Source organism: Eleutherodactylus coqui, chromosome 4 (genome assembly GCF_035609145.1).
Source record: "Eleutherodactylus coqui strain aEleCoq1 chromosome 4, aEleCoq1.hap1, whole genome shotgun sequence".
Classification (NCBI taxonomy): Eukaryota; Metazoa; Chordata; class Amphibia; order Anura; family Eleutherodactylidae; genus Eleutherodactylus; species Eleutherodactylus coqui.
In genome coordinates this window covers 1,616,011-1,632,299 of record NC_089840.1, presented here as the reverse complement: position 1 = coordinate 1,632,299, position 16,289 = coordinate 1,616,011, and the positions used below count along the sequence as shown (strand labels likewise).

Sequence of the window (16,289 nt, the reverse complement as noted above, 5' to 3'; positions counted from 1 at the left end):
TCCACTTGGATGTGCAGCCATTTATGACCACTCTTTGAGTACGATCACTCAGCCAGTTGTGAATCCTCCTAACAGTTGCCTCGTCAATCCCATATTTGGTCATTTCATCAATAAGTCTGGTATGAGATACTTTGTCAAATGCTTTACTGAAGCCAAGATATACTATATCCACCGCATTTCCCTGATCAACCCAGTCGGTGATTCTGTCATAGAAGGAAATTAGATTAGTCTGACATGACTTGTTTGTTACAAACCCATGCTGGCTCTGGTTAATTACTCCATTCTCATCCAAGTACTTGCTTACATGCTGTTTAATAATCTGTTCTGAGATCTTTCCCAGTATAGAAGTCAGGCTCACAGGCCTGTAGTTTCCTGGATCCACCTTCTTCCCTTTAGATGTTTCATAGAGTGACACTAATGGTGGATGTCAAATACAGTAATGTTAGTAATCTAATGGGGTAGCGCTACTAGCGGTGAATGTTTTATAGGGTGGTGCTATAAGGGGTGGACATCTAATCGGTGGGGCAATTTGTTATGGATGTTTAATGCTGTTGTACTTTTACAGTGGATGTCTAGTAGTCACGCTCCTAATGTTCGATGTCTAATGGGGTCCACATCTCAGAGTGACACTACTCATGCTGGATGTCACATAAGGTGGCGCTACTAGCGGCAGACTGCCAATGGGGTGGCGCTACCAGCGGCGGATGGCTAACGGCACATTTTGTACCCTCCAGCACTTCTGCACGCTGACTCTGGATTACATAGCAGTGGGGGGGAGGGGCACAACGAGGTCTTGTCATAGGGTGCCAAAGTTTCTAGATTTATGTTAACACTTTAGATGCCAATTGAATAAAAATGTAATTAACCCTTTTTTTTTTTTGTCTCTAGAGACAAAGTTCTGGAGCAGCAAATGTAAAGGAGAAGAAAGCAGAAGAGAACGGTAAGACGGCGCTCTGCTCCCCCGGCTATGAATGGTAGGCATGCGGCCGGACAGGTCTGACAACCTGCATCAGCCGGCGGGCTGTCATGGTGTGCAGGATGTGTGCCGTGCTTTGTATTCAGGCCAGTTATGTGGAGTTCATGACCATCTGAAAGCAGCCGCAGTGATACCGCTAACGTCCCGCAGGGGGCAGTGCAGAGGCCCTGAGCGGGTGCAGCCTGCGGTGGACGGAGGACGGTGCGCCAACCAACAGCTGCCATGTTATGCTGTGTATGAGGATGGCTGTTAGTGGATTGTGCCACTCGCAGCGCCCCGTTGACCCGCAGTGATGCGCTGCAGCGAGCATTTGCTTCTCCGTCTTCTGATCGCCGATGATCGGAGTAAGAAGCGTTTAAACAAACATTCATTCCTGATCACCGGCGCATGTAAAAGGGCCTTATGTGGCGGTTAGCGATCCGTTGGGGGTCCGCGGGCGTCTTATACCTCCAGGACCGATTCCTGCTGAGCAGCTGTGGTACCTGCAGCAAATCTACAGGAACTGCGGTCAATATCCTCCCCTCCCCCGAGCTGGCAGGACGCACCCGGCAGTATTATGGCGGCTCTGGTCGTCCGAAGCCGCTGAATACTCATCAAAAAGCGAAGAGTCTGCGTGAGCGTCGGCCGTCACATGGTCAGCTGCGGCGAGCGAGGATCACGCTCCCTACAAAGAGGTTGTTTCTCTCTTGGCCCGGCGGTCCGCGGTTAAGGCTTCGCTGCGTGGCCCCCCCCACTGTTGGGGGGATTCTGTTTCCGTTTCCCATTATTTCCTATGAGCAGCATGGCGGGCGGGCGCCGTTCTCAGGCTGTCTGCGGAGACGTGCGGTTGTCTGGTAGGCTGCGGAGCGCAGCGTGTGCCCGCAGCCGGGGGTGAATACCTCTGCAGCGCACGGGGGCAGAACCTTCGTGGTCCGGGAGACCCAGAGCTGTACTGTTACATTGTATCACAATGACTGGTGAGCGGCCGGCGCGCTCCGCCATCCCTCCTGGTCATGAAGCGTCCGCATAAAGGGCCCTTTAAGAGCTGAAGAATTGCTGAATCAGCTGAGCGGGCTCATGCGGCGGAGGGACCTGGCGCAGCGCCCGCGCAGCAGTCGATGCAGGGCAGTAGTCCTGGCATCCAGAAGACAGTTACATGATTAGGAAGTTGGCGAAGTGGCACGGCGACGGAGGACTGAGGGCAAAGCAGCGGCGTGCTGCGCCAGATTAATATGCCCGCCGCAGCGATTAGCCACCTGCCCTCCTGGAGATGAAGGGTTTCATTATCCCATTATGTAAACGTGCGCGCTAATATCCACCGCCATCTCGCCGGCCGTATGCGCTGCCACAGAAGGGAAGCTCCTTGGAGACGTCTCAGGTTGTGTTCATTGCCAAAAAGACTTCTTATCCGACTGTCCCCGAGGAATCTCCGAGCCGCTGCCTCTACTAACCGGATGCATGAGTGCAGGAGGTGTGCCGCTCATGTCCGCAGGTCGGGTCTGGTATTGCAGGGATTCCCCTGACATGGCCTGTGGAGATAATGGCGCTGTGTCCACCAGCATATAGGAATACCGGGACAAATGTGTTTGTGAGGCGACCTTCGATGAAAGAGCTGAAACTGTGCTGTCCACCCCCACCGCCCCTCTATTACCCCCATCGGGTAGCGCTGGACTCCCTCGCCCTTCAGATCCGCAGCGATTCGCCGTGTTGTAGTTCCCACTCGGTGATGAGATCCTCCTGCAGGAATACCGGCCCCTGCGGACAGGAAGCTTCTTGTAGTTCCTGCAGATTAGATGGCGGTGCTGACATGTTCTGACAGGAAGGGGTCATCTATTCATGCTGCTTGCGCCAAATTCTGCCCTCCCATCAGCACAGAAATCTGGCTCCATCTGACCAGGAGATGTTTTCCCGCTGCTCAGTGATACAAGTTTTGCGCTCTTTTGCCCGCTGGAGTCTTTCTGTTTCTCTTACACACAATGGCGCTGGAACTGGTCGCCTGCTGTTATACCATCCGTGCGGAGGAACGGCGAGTTGTGCGTTCGGACACGTTAGTTGGCGCTCCAGCGTTGTATTCAGCTGACTGTGCAGCCTGTTGGTCAGAACGATTCCTGACATCCTCCTCCGACCCCTTTCAGGGATGAGTTGTTTCCGTCCGCAGGATCCCCTTTCGCTGGATGTTTTCCTCGATTGCGCCATTCTCTGTATACTCTCCACACCGTTACATGATAAACCCCCCGCGGTTGGCGGTGAGACCCCGGCTAGTCGAGCACCGATGACCGGCCTCGCTGGAAGTCGCTCCGATCGCTGGATCTTCCATCTAATGTGGATTCACACTGAAACTGATTTTGAAATCCAATTGTGTGTGTGTGTGTGTATGTATATATATATATATATATATATATATATATATATATACACACACATACTGAGGAGAATGTACCGCACCCCCCGTGTGTGTGTGTGGAGACACAGACAGACACACGGGTGAGGTACATTCTCCTCAGTATGTGTGTGTATATATAATGGAGTATAGAAATAAAAATAAAAACTCTCCCGCACCGCGCAGAAAACCAATCTTTTTTATTCTTGTTAAACAACGCGTTTTGACACAATTAGTGTCTTTTTAGTTCATGCAGACATTGTCATATATGGTGTGGGGTAACATGTATGTGGGGCTCACTTCCCAATCAGCCAGGGGCGGGGGTTTTCTCCATTAGGGTGATTTATTTATCCTTTGTCCGTCCGCGGAGCGCCCATGGGATGCAGTGCGGTCCAGAGGTTTCTCATTAAACTTTGTTTCGATGGTTTCTCCTATTCACCCCATAATCCTGGTCAGTTCTAAAAACTTCCCTATAACATTATTATATAAGGTGACATCTATTTATTGTCCTATATTTTACATAAAAACTCTTATCTATTGTTTATTATAAGATCTTCCGTGTGAGCGATTGTCTTATTAGAATGTCTCCAGTCCTTCATTTAGTCCTTCAGGCGGGAGATCCGGGACATTTCCTTGGATCTCGCTCCATGGGATTGAGAATGCTAGAATATTACAGTTGGAAGGGACCCCCAGGGTCATGGGGTCCTCCGGGTATGGTGGGCTTATTAGGGGGTAACTATGGTTGTTTTTGTTGGAGACGCCAGTGCCCTTGGGCACGATCTGTAGTAGGGAGGTGCTGAACACCGAGCCGGATATCCTGCTTACCTTCTAGTAAGCACAGTGTCATTATCAGGTCAGACAGGGAGAGGAGGTCATTCTCTCCAACATACAGTAAGTAACAAATTACATCTCCAACGAATTACCAGTGATTTATATACAATCTGCAACAATGGAGATACTTGTGTATAAGGCGTCTATATACAGCTTACTCTGGATTTATTTTCTCCATCCCTCTTCATCTCAGCTCTCCTCCTCCCTCCCTGCCACAACAGACCCCCCCCCTCTACTCACTGTCGCGGCAGACCCCCCCCCCCCCCTCTACTCACTGTCGCGGCAGACCCCCCCCCCCCTCTACTCACTGTCGCGGCAGACCCCCCCCCCCCTCTACTCACTGTCGCGGCAGCCCCCCCCCCCCTCTACTCACTGTCGCGGCAGCCCCCCCCCCTCTACTCACTGTCGCGGCAGCCCCCCCCCCTCTACTCACTGTCGCGGCAGCCCCCCCCCCCCTCTACTCACTGTCACGGCAGACCCCCCCCCCCTCTACTCACTGTCGCGGCAGCCCCCCCCCCCCTCTACTCACTGTCGCGGCAGCCCCCCCCCCCCCCTTCCACTCACTGTCGCGGCAGACCCCCCCCCCCCTCTACTCACTGTCGCGGCAGACCCCCCCCCCCCCCTCTACTCACTGTCGCGGCAGACCCCCCCCCCCCCCCTCTACTCACTGTCGCGGCAGACCCCCCCCCCCCCCCCTCTACTCACGGTCGTGGCAGACTTCCCCCCCCCCCCCCCCCTCTACTCACTGTCGCGGCAGACTCCCCTCTACGTTACCTACATCACTTGTGCAAAATGACTCATATTAAACCCCTAGGGATGGTATAACATTACCGTTCCCCACAGCTAAACAGCGCTATGTAGTGCCACTACACAGGGTCATCGGGTCCAACCCCCTGCTCAGTGCAGGATCACTAAGTCATCCCAGACAGATGTCTGTCCAGCCTTTGTTTGAACACTTCCATTGAAGGGGAACTCACCACCTCCCGTGACAACCTGTTCCACTCATTGATCCCCTCACTGTCTAATATCTAATCAGTGTCCCCTCCCTTTCAGTTTCATCCCATTGCTTCTAGTCTTTCCTTGTACAGATGAGAATAGGGCTGATCCCTCTGCACTGTGACAGCCCTTCAGATATTTGTAGACGGCTATTAAGTCTCCTCTCAGCCTTCTCTTCTGCTAAACATTCCCAGATCCTTTACCCGTTCCTCATAGGACATGATTTGCAGACCGCTCACCATCTTGGTAACTCTTCTCTGAACTTGCTCCAGTTTGTCTATGTCTTTTATAAAGTGGGGTGCCCAGAACTGGACCCAGTATTCCAGATGAGGTCTGACTAAGGAAGAGTAGAGGGGGGTAATGACCTCACGTGATCTAGACTCTATGCTTCTCTTAATACATCCCAGAATTGTGTTTGCCTTTTTGGCTGCTGCATCACAATGTTGACTCATGTTCAGTCTATGATCTATTAGTATACCCAAGTCTTTTTCACATGTGCTGCTGCTTAGCCCAATTCCTCCCATTCTGTATGCGCTTTCCTCATTTTTCTTGCCCAGATGTAGGACTTTGCATTTCTCCTTGTTAAATACCATTCTGTTAGTCGCCGCCCACTGTGCAAGCTTTTCTAGATCCTTTTGAATCCTCTCTCTCTCTTCCCTAGTGCTAGCTATCCCTCCTAGCTTTGTGTCATCAGCAGATTTGATCCGTTACCGATCAATTCCCTCCTCCAGATCATTTATAACAATGTTGGCCATCACTGGGCCCAGGACAGAGCCTTGTGGTCCCCACTTGATACATTCTTCCACTTGGATGTGCAGCCATTTATGACCACTCTTTGAGTACGATCACTCAGCCAGTTGTGAATCCACCTAACAGTTGCCTTGTCAATCCCAGATTTGGTCATTTCATCAATAAGTATGGTATGAGATACTTTGTCAAATGCTTTACTAAAGTCAAGAAAAACTATATCTATCTGGCATGACTCGTTGGTTACAAACCTATGCTGGCTCTGGTCAATTGGACTTTGGGCCATTGAAGTCTGCAGTCGTTCTGCTCCTTCGAACTGCATGCCGTATGACATGGCGCTCAATTATGTTGGTGGAGACATGAAACTGTACAGAGTATTACCACAGCGGAGGTGATGCCACATTGTCCGGGATGTCTCTGTGCCTGTTGGTGGTGAGGGTGAACTTCATTATAACCAATGGTCCTAGTGCTTCCCCAACACAATAACAAAACCTGCTCCTTCACTGTTGGGACGATGCGTTACGTAGAATCCGCTCTCCAGACAACCATCACACCCAAGTGCCGCCCTCCGATTGGATGATGGTGTATGGTGGTTCATCCACAACACTTGCTTCCACTCACTTACAGTCCGTCGCTCCAAGCACCATTGCAGGCGCCGCTGTGCATTCACTGCTGGGATGTTGTGTGCAGCTGCTCATTCATGGTAACCCTTCACATGCCGTTCCCTACAGAGGGTTCTAGAACTAATGGATGCTGCAATGGCCTGTAAGACTTCCTAAGTGAGGGCAGATGATGTGTGTGTGTGTGATGTCTTCACAGCTCCTACAAGGCTTCGTTGTCTACGTTCTGTCAGTTTGCGAGGTCGCATAGAACGTGGCGGCACCACAAACATCAGATGCCCTCCATCTCCCAATAACATGGCCAACAGTAGAAGGTCCAGAAGCTGCGCTGTCCATACTGATTGGTGACATCCCTCCACCAGACCCCCGTTGTCAGCTCTACACCTGGTAACATCCCCCCCACCAGACCCTGTTGTTAGCTCTACACCTGGTGACATCCCCCCACCAGACCCTGTTGTTAGCTCTACACCTGGTGACATCCCCCCACCAGACCCCGTTGTCAGCTCTACACCTGGTGACATCCCCCCACCAGACCCCGTTGTCAGCTCTACACCTGGTGACATCCCCCCACCAGACCCCGTTGTCGGCTCTACACCTGGTGACATCCCCCCACCAGACCCCGTTGTCGGCTCTACACCTGGTGACATCCCCCCACCAGACCCCGTTGTCGGCTCTACACCTGGTGACATCCCCCCACCAGACCCCGTTGTCGGCTCTACACCTGGTGACATCCCCCCACCAGACCCCGTTGTCGGCTCTACACCTGGTGACATCCCCCCACCAGACCCCGTTGTCGGCTCTACACCTGGTGACATCCCCCCACCAGACCCCGTTGTCGGCTCTACACCTGGTGACATCCCCCCACCAGACCCCGTTGTCGGCTCTACACCTGGTGACGTCCCTCCACCAGACCCCGTTGTCGGCTCTACACCTGGTGACGTCCCCCCACCAGACCCCGTTGTCGGTTCTACACCTGGTGACATCCTCCCACCAGACCCCGTTGTCGGTTCTACACCTGGTGACATCCCCCCCACCAGACTCCGTTGTCGGCTCTACACCTGGTGACATCCCCCCACCAGACCCCGTTGTCGGCTCTACACCTGGTGACATCCCCCCACCAGACCCCGTTGTCGGCTCTACACCTGGTGATGTTTATATGTATCTCCAGATTCCACCCTGTAATGTTTACATCCCCGGCGGCTGGCGGCGCACAAGGTGATGTTTTACGTCTTTCTATGGGCAGATCAAACACAAGATTTAAAGGGGCATTATTGCTTAAACACTTCTACCTGACTTTAGGGCCACTCAGCACTGTGGGGATGCGGAGGAGCCTGCAGGGGTTTGTGTGGAGTCTTTGGGTCACGTGTCTGGTGTTGTGTCCATCTAACTTGTATGTGTCTGGATGTGAGACACCCTACCCTGATGTGTCATGTGTGTCACCCTCAAGAGCAGGCCTGGGATTGGGTAGGGGGCTTCACCCAGACTCCTCGGGGTTAGCTGTAGGGGGGGTTATCTATAGCAGCGCAGCGGTGGAGTCAGGGGAGGCTGCCTGTGTCTGGGCCTAAGAAGGAGGATGAGGAAGTCTAAGCCTAGACTAAGAATGGTGGACAGGAAGGAGAGAGTCTGTTTCCGCCCCAGTGGAAGGAGCATGCCTGGTGCGGGTAAGACCTCATGAGTCCCCCGGGCAACAGCCAAGGGGCCAGTGTCAGCTGTGAGTAGAGCTACCGCTGAGGAGCCCCGGGAGTGTCAGCTTACATTCCCTTCATTCCCCCACAAACAACGTTACCTCAGCATCACTCACGTACAGAAGTCTGCCTAATTCTGATGGCTACTGAATAACCAACGTTTACGCTTGTTGTCATAGCAACTGGTAATAGACTGTGTTGAAGAGTTGAGTAAACTTTATACCCTTGGTTTACCATAATGTCTGATGTTTGGGCTGTCTTCAATTATCTTCATCAACCTCATTAAGTTAAAGGGTACTGGCGTCACGAACCCTACGTTTATTTGCAACTGACGTGTATCTGAGCCAGTCCGCAGCTGATCTATGGAGTGCATCAGAGCCACCCATGACCGCCATCTTCTACACCCCGCTGTCTCCATTACTTGGTAAGGTCTGTGCCCGGTTACTGCACTTGCAGGGAGGGGGACTCCATTTCCACTTTGCACTGGCTGCCATGGTCCACAGGTGAAACAGTGCAGTTTCTGACGTTGTGTAAAGCACCTCAGCACGCGGCATCTTAGGATGGGCTGACCAACCCTAGAAGTTGGCTACTGTGTTTCGATAGATGGACGCAGTGCTCCATCCTCAGTCTCCCCGCTCTATAAGCCCTGCGGCTGAGGATGATGAGCTCCGCCATGACTCTGCCTGTGGGGGCACAGTGTGGTCCGTTGTTGGTGGAGCGCCCCATGACCGGCCGGGCTCAGACCTTCCCACATGTAGCTCCCCACGAACAGCCGATGAACGAGGAAACGGTCATTCTGTGGCCAATTGGGTCATCTATGCCCCCACAATAAGATAGGACCCTGAGTCCCCCTTTGCAGTCACAATAAAGTGCGAGCTGAACGACTCCCCTGTGTGACTGCTGCAAGACACCGCTGTATACTTGTTATGTCTTAGGGGCATCTACTGGTCTCCTTAAGGAGCTTTAACACAATTTGCAAAATCCCCTACAAAGGCAGGAAACGGAGAGGTGGATCCGCTATGTGACCCACTGGACAGAACTCTTCCATTGATAAACCTGTCCGATCAGCTCTTATCGGCGCTGCAAACATCTACTGCCACCCTTACGGGTAAAAACCACAAGATCTAAATGGATGTGAGCCTGTTGAGACACGACCTCCAGAATGTAAGAAACACAAAATGTCAGGCCAGCGCCCCTCCTGGCAAGGGACTGTACTCCAACGGATCGTGAACTGGACTCAGCCGGTGTATAGCGGGGCCCCTATTAGAGCGCTCCACGTCCAAGTGCGCCTTCCATCAATCCTCCATCGGTAATCCCTCTGTTTCCATAATCCTCATGGGCTTTTCAGGAGAGCCGCCGAGCGTCTGTGTCCCACTGGAGCAACAACGTACAGATACCAAAAAATACAAATAGCCTGCGCTGTTCGGAGGGAAGGCCGTGACCGTGGATGAATATGTCCTCCTTTATGAAGTGCAACGCGTTTTGTCGCTAACATGCGACTTTATCAAGCACATACATAAAACCTCACTCCTTATGTACTAATACAATAAAGTCCATTACCTACATGTGGGCGCGGTAATCCCCTTACCCGTAGCATTTCCGGGAGCGGCACATGACCACTTGTCCACGTGATTCCGCGTCACACGTTTAGCCATGACGGACTCGCAATGCGTAATCACGTGGTGCGCGCTTGCCGACGTGTCTTGAAACGCATCAGCCCTACAGAGCGTTATGACGTGACTGCGGGCCGTGTGACATAGACCCCGTCACATGCCTCTATCCCGCGATCACATGTAACGTCACATGACCTTATTACTGACTTAAGCCCGTTGCGTTCCGCAGGACTAGTCAGAACCTTGACACCTCCTCCTTAGTGACATGTATACTCTCAGTTGTTACGTCTTTCATTGTAGCGATGGCATTTCAACCTCCGAATGAGAATGCAGATAGATTTCGTGTTACGGTCTCTATTTCATCAATCACAGACTGGAGACCGTAACAGGAAATCTATCTGCATTCTCATTCGGAGGTTGAAATGCCATCGCTACAATGAAAGACGTAACAACTGAGAGTATACATGTCACTAAGGAGGAGGTGTCAGGGTTCTGACTAGTCCTGCGGAACGCAACGGGCTTAAGCGATCCCAGGGGAAGTCAGTAATAAGGTCATGTGATCGCGGGCTAGAGGCATGTGACGGGCTCACTAGTACGGAGGACAGGATCTCTGTGCTGGATGATACCATATCCCCGCAAAAAGGAGAATTCTGGAAACAAAAGGCGGGCGGCTTGAGAAATGGTTCACGGCGGAATTCTCTGTGTTGTGGGCCTGCCGGAACGCACTGAGGGGCAGAGGCTGCAGGGGATCATGGAACGTTGACTACGTGGATGCCACGCAGGTCTTTGTGGTGGAGCGTGCACACCCATGAAACCACCTATACCAGGCGGGCGCTCCTCCTAGACCCCTGTTGGCAAAGCTGCTGAACTCCTGGGATAGAGATGTGATCCTACAAGCTGCCAGAACAGGAGGCCCTCTTAGATACAACAACGCTGCCATATCCATCTTCCTGGACTTCTCGGATCTACAAAAGCAGAGAGCGCCTTCTTCAGGATCAAGAGGCGACTCTGAGACCTCCAGCTGCCATACTCCATGGCATATCCGGGGGGCCCTAGTCAAGAATATTTTTTAAGTTGACGTTGGTCTCTATTTTGGTAACCTTGATTATTGTTTAGCCCAAGTATCGTTGACTTTCAGCTATATTATGTAGGTTCCCACTAATATTGGATTGCCATGTGCGCCGTAACGTTTGCTGGGTGTTCTATAGCAGCTCATTAGCTGGCAGCTGCTAGTTTGTTGCTTTAATGTTACTGAAATGCAGACGTCAAACAATGTATTTCTATTCCGAGGCGATGGGGAGCTATTCCTATAGGGTACCCTGTAACTATGGTATTGGGCGCTGTGACGCGGCACAGGGGCAGCAGAGTGCTGTGCGTAATCTTTTTCTGACTAACCTTGACCACATCTCCATATGGCTGAGGTAGTTTGTGTGTCCTGTGATGTCAGGGCCGTGGGATCTGCCAGGAAGCGGTCTATGATTTCTTGCAGCTGCGCTCCTGGAGACCACATGTGATATGCCTACAGGAGACCCATCTCACACCTGACACTGTCTTGTTGAAGCCGTGGGTCCGATGGTTTGCCGACTCCTACCACACATTGTATTCTAGGGGTGTATCCCTGTTAATAGGGAAGTCCCTCGGATGGGAGGTAGAACGGTTAAAAAGGGGATCAGAGGGAGATATGTCTGTGTGACCTAAAATAGTGACCCGTATGTTCCCCCTATGTTATTATAACCCACCGCCCGCATCAATGGCCCTACTGGTGGATGGTCTTGCATTTGCCTCATTCTCACCAGCAGCCACAATTCTTTGCATGGGAGACATGAATGTGATAATGGACCTGTACCTAGCTAGATTTGGGGGAGACGCTCGGGGAGGGGGAGACACGGACATGACCCGGCTAGCCTCAATAGTCTCAGTGGCAGGGTAGTTAAATCTATGGCGTGTATTCCACTCCCGACAACAATAATTTTCCTGCCACGCTGCCCACAATCATGTACTTAGTTGTATTGATTATAGGCGTGGGCCTCCCTCCTTATTCTCAAAAGTTAGCTCCATAGAAGTCCGCCCTCAGGGTATCGGATCACTCACCGATTCGAATGGTCTTGGCTTAGCAGTCACTAGGAGATGGAAGGTGACCCACTCTGGCTCTCGCTGCTTGGACCTAATGACCGTATGCGGTCCAGATCCAAGTATATGATGACGCGCACGTGGCATGCCCTGACGCTACATTGCTGTGGGAGGCGTTCAAGCCGATCTCAGAGGGGGTCTTGGACTCTCAATTTCCTTTATCAAAAAAGCTACGGCGCAGGAGGGGGGAACTTCTGGCAGAGCTGGAAAGGGAATTCATCGGTAACCCATCTGACGGCAATAGAAGCAGATGGCTGCAGATCGGTAGGGATTATTTAATGTATTTAAGGGAGGAGGCGAAAGGAGTCTCTTCTTTTCCCGACAATCTTTCTATGAACTGGGCAACCAATCTAGTAAGTAACTGGCCTACATGGCCCGTCAGGAGACTGCCTCCTCGATACTGAGGATTACATTGGCTGAGGGAGTCACACTCTCGAACCCTGTAGATATCCTGAATAGATTTCAGCAGTCCTATAGCGCTCTATATCAATCCCAGTGGATTACTCCCCAACTAAGTACTTACTTAGCAGACATAGCATTCCCTAACCAACAAGATACTCATAAAACCCTATCAGACTCCCCTATCATGATCGAAGAAGTTGTAGAGGTAGTGATGGCCATGACCAAGAGTAAGACCCCGGGACCGGGCGGCCTGCCGGTGGACGTTTACTTACAATATAAAGAGGACATTGCGCCTCGTCTGCTCTCCCTATACCAGCATATATTTGAGGAGGGACGTCTTCCGGACTCTGTCAGAGGCTAGCATAGTGCTCATTGTGTAGCCTGAGGAATGTGGCTCATACAGACCCATCTCCCTATTAAACACGGGCTATAAGATTCTCACTGAGATATTAGCCCCCCGACTGAATCAAACGATAAAAGAAATCCTACAGAACGATCCAGATTTATTGTCGGAATGTCTACCTCTGACAATATTAGGACACCGGTGGGCTGGAGGTGGGGGTCTGACTGGGCCCTGGCTTCATTGGATGTGGCTAAGGCATTTGACTCGGTCAAGTGGCCATACCTGATGGAGGTACTCCGGCGATTCAGCTTTCGATGCTCCTTTATTGGGTGGATCTCCATACTGTACAGTTTGCCAGTAGCCATGGTTGTGGTAAATGGCCTGGCCTCCACCTTCTTCTCATTACTCAGAGGCACCCGGCAGGGCTGTCTGCTCCCTATCCCTCAACCTCCTTCACCCCTTCCCATTTGCCATTGCCATAGAGCCTTTGGCCCTGAGTGTTCGACAGCATGTAACCTATGGGTGTGTGAAGATCGGATCCAGAGGGGACAGGGTAGGTCTGTACGTGGACCATCTAATACTATATATGTCAGAGCCCAGGAATACTTTACCACTGGCTATCTCCCTGGTCGATGGATTTGGGCAGTTTTCAGGCTTACGCATTAATTGGCAGAAGTCGACATTTATGCCTTTGAGGGTTGGCAGATGGGAGAGGTATTCTACAACCTACAGGTCACTCCTCAATATAAATACCTTGGAATTTCCATCTCTAGAGACCATGCTCTGGGCTTTAACCTGAACATTGCTTCCCTATTAACACCCCTCCAACATAAACGTAAAGCCTGGAGCGCTCCGCCGGCAGAATGAATCTTCTTAAAGCGATCATCCTTCCCAAGTATTTATGCTGGCTGCGACACGCAGACACAATTGTGCCGAAGAAATCTTTCGATAAGACCAATTCAGCGGTGGTGCCCTTTATTTGGGGGAAGGCTAGGGCCAACTTCGCATGGAAACCTTACAGCGTCCAAAAGATGGAGCAGGAATGGAGTGCCAGATCTCAAGCTGGATTATTTGGTTGGACAACTAAGATATATTCGCCTCTTGCTCTCGGGTTCCCCCCTCCCAAACTCCGAACATCATCTAATGGTCTTTCTGTCTGAAACATCTCGGCAGGTAGTTTTGAAAAGACCGGAGTTAATGGCCAAGTAGATGTTGCCTATCCACAAGTTGGCGGTTAGAGTGTGGCAGGCATGTAAAGCATTAAGTTCTTAGCCCCTTAGAAACCCCTCTGTGGGATAATCGAGCGCTCCCGCACCTTGTGCGCTTGCCAGGTAAGCAGTTCTGGGTGCACTTGGGAATCGCCATATTAGAACACCGATATATCAACGGAATACTAGCCTCCTTTGAAGAGTTACAGCAATTCTACCGGATCCGGAGGATTGGCTTCTATAGACACCCGCAGCTCCGACATGCCCTCATGACACAATCTCCAGAGCCCAGACAACCCTTCTCCCTATATCCATTGATGGGGGTTATGGGCACGCAGGGCCCTAAAGGCCTGACATCGGTGATATATACTCCTCTACTGCACTCCAAAATCCCCCGCATGCCAATGAAGGTGATGGATAGATGGAAAGAGCTCATTCCCTCCCTTACTAAGGAGGAGTGGGAAACGGCGATGGCCTCGTATACCATGGTATCGCCAGCAGCAAATCAGAAGCTAACGCAGTTGTATATACTCCATCAGTGCTATATGAGACTGAACAGGCTTTATAAAATGAGCAGACTGCCCACCATTAAGGGTCATCGGCGGCCGGCGCAAATTTTAATCACTTAATATGGAGCTGCGCTGACGTCGGCACGCACTGGAGGGAGCTCACAGGATTTCAACGCCAGCTAATGGAAATGCCCGTCCCACTCGCCCCGGACATATGCTTGCTGGGAACTGTGGATGAGGAGCGCTGGCAGTTTCATGATCGGATATTTCTTTTTAAGGTGCTGGCTTGCAGGGCGATGGATCCAAGATGCATGGAAAGGCGCCCGCAATGCTCTCAAAGTGGCAGAACATCGTTAACTCCACCCCGCCATGTAAAAAGTCTATAAAAATAGAAAGTGTCTGCGGGAGTCCAGCAAGGTGCGGCACGGCCGACACAACCCCCGGCCAGGATCTGCTTCAGTGTCTATTGAATAGGGCGGCACCTAGATGGGTGCCAATTGTCAGACCCTACTGGTACAGGAGCCTAACCTACTAGTGTACTGAACTTCTCTACCAGGTGTGGATGTGGTGCCCATAGAATCTACCAGGTGTGGATGTGGTGCCCATGGAATCTACCAGGTGTGGATGTGGTGCCCATGGAATCTACCAGGTGTGGATGTGGTGCCCATGGAATCTACCAGGTGTGGATGTGGTGCCCATGGAATCTACCAGGTGTGGATGTGGTGCCCATGGAATCTACCAGGTGTGGATGTGGTGCCCATGGAATCTACCAGGTGTGGATGTGGTGCCCATGGAATCTACCAGGTGTGGATGTGGTGCCCATGGAATCTACCAGGTGTGGATGTGGTGCCCATGAAATCTACCAGGTGTGGATGTGGTGCCCATGGAATCTACCAGGTGTGGATGTGGTGCCCATGGAATCTACCAGGTGTGGATGTGGTGCCCATGGAATCTACCAGGTGTGGATGTGGTGCCCATGGAATCTACCAGGTGTGGATGTGGTGCCCATGGAATCTACCAGGTGTGGATGTGGTGCCCATGGAATCTACCAGGTGTGGATGTGGTGCCCATGAAATCTACCAGGTGTGGATGTGGTGCCCATGGAATCTACCAGGTGTGGATGTGGTGCCCATGGAATCTACCAGGTGTGGATGTGGTGCCCATGGAATCTACCAGGTGTGGATGTGGTGCCCATGGAATCTACCAGGTGTGGATGTGGTGCCCATGGAATCTACCAGGTGTGGATGTGGTGCCCATGGAATCTACCAGGTGTGGATGTGGTGCCCATGGAATCTACCAGGTGTGGATGTGGTGCCCATGGAATCTACCAGGTGTGGATGTGGTGCCCATGGAATCTACCCCCAGCCTGAAGTATTCATGGTGTATGCAGAAGTTCTGAGCGGTATATTTACTGTTCAATAGAATGAGTTTAAAAGCAAAAAATCCCCCTGAGTGCCCCCCCCCCCCACCACCACCACCCTCTCCCTCCCCCTCCCCGCTGAATCACATGGACGGCCCGCAGCGCTCGGAGGAGATAATGCCTTCGTGGTCGGTGACATTGTGGTATCATTAGTTCTCACTTTTGGATTTTGGTGCGTTAAAAACCTTTTCTTCTTGGAAACGACATAGAAAATGGTTGTTGGCAGTCGGCGTCCCGCAGCTTTATGGCGCAGTTCAGCCGCACGGGCACACGTCTGTATTCGTTCCAAGAGTTCCGTTTTTTATCATTTTTTGTTGCTTTTGTTTATTTCAAGCTTCAAAATATAAAAAGATGTAAAACTCTGAAAATCTACAGAACTCCTTGTGGGCAGACGAGGATGTAGTGCGGCACGCCGCCAATGCCACCACAGTGCCGCTCTGGACAAAGGGG

General features: G+C 51.7%; 1 protein-coding gene across 1 annotated transcript in view; it reads left to right on the top strand.

Annotated features, from left to right (window-relative positions):
- PCP4 (Purkinje cell protein 4) overlaps positions 1–16,289 on the top strand; it is a 41,177-nt gene that overhangs the window by 15,431 nt on the left and 9,457 nt on the right. Inside the window, exon 2 of the mRNA XM_066598516.1 lies at positions 889–940. Coding sequence (XP_066454613.1) covers positions 889–940 — 52 coding nt within the window. The remainder of the gene's footprint in view (positions 1–888; positions 941–16,289) is intronic.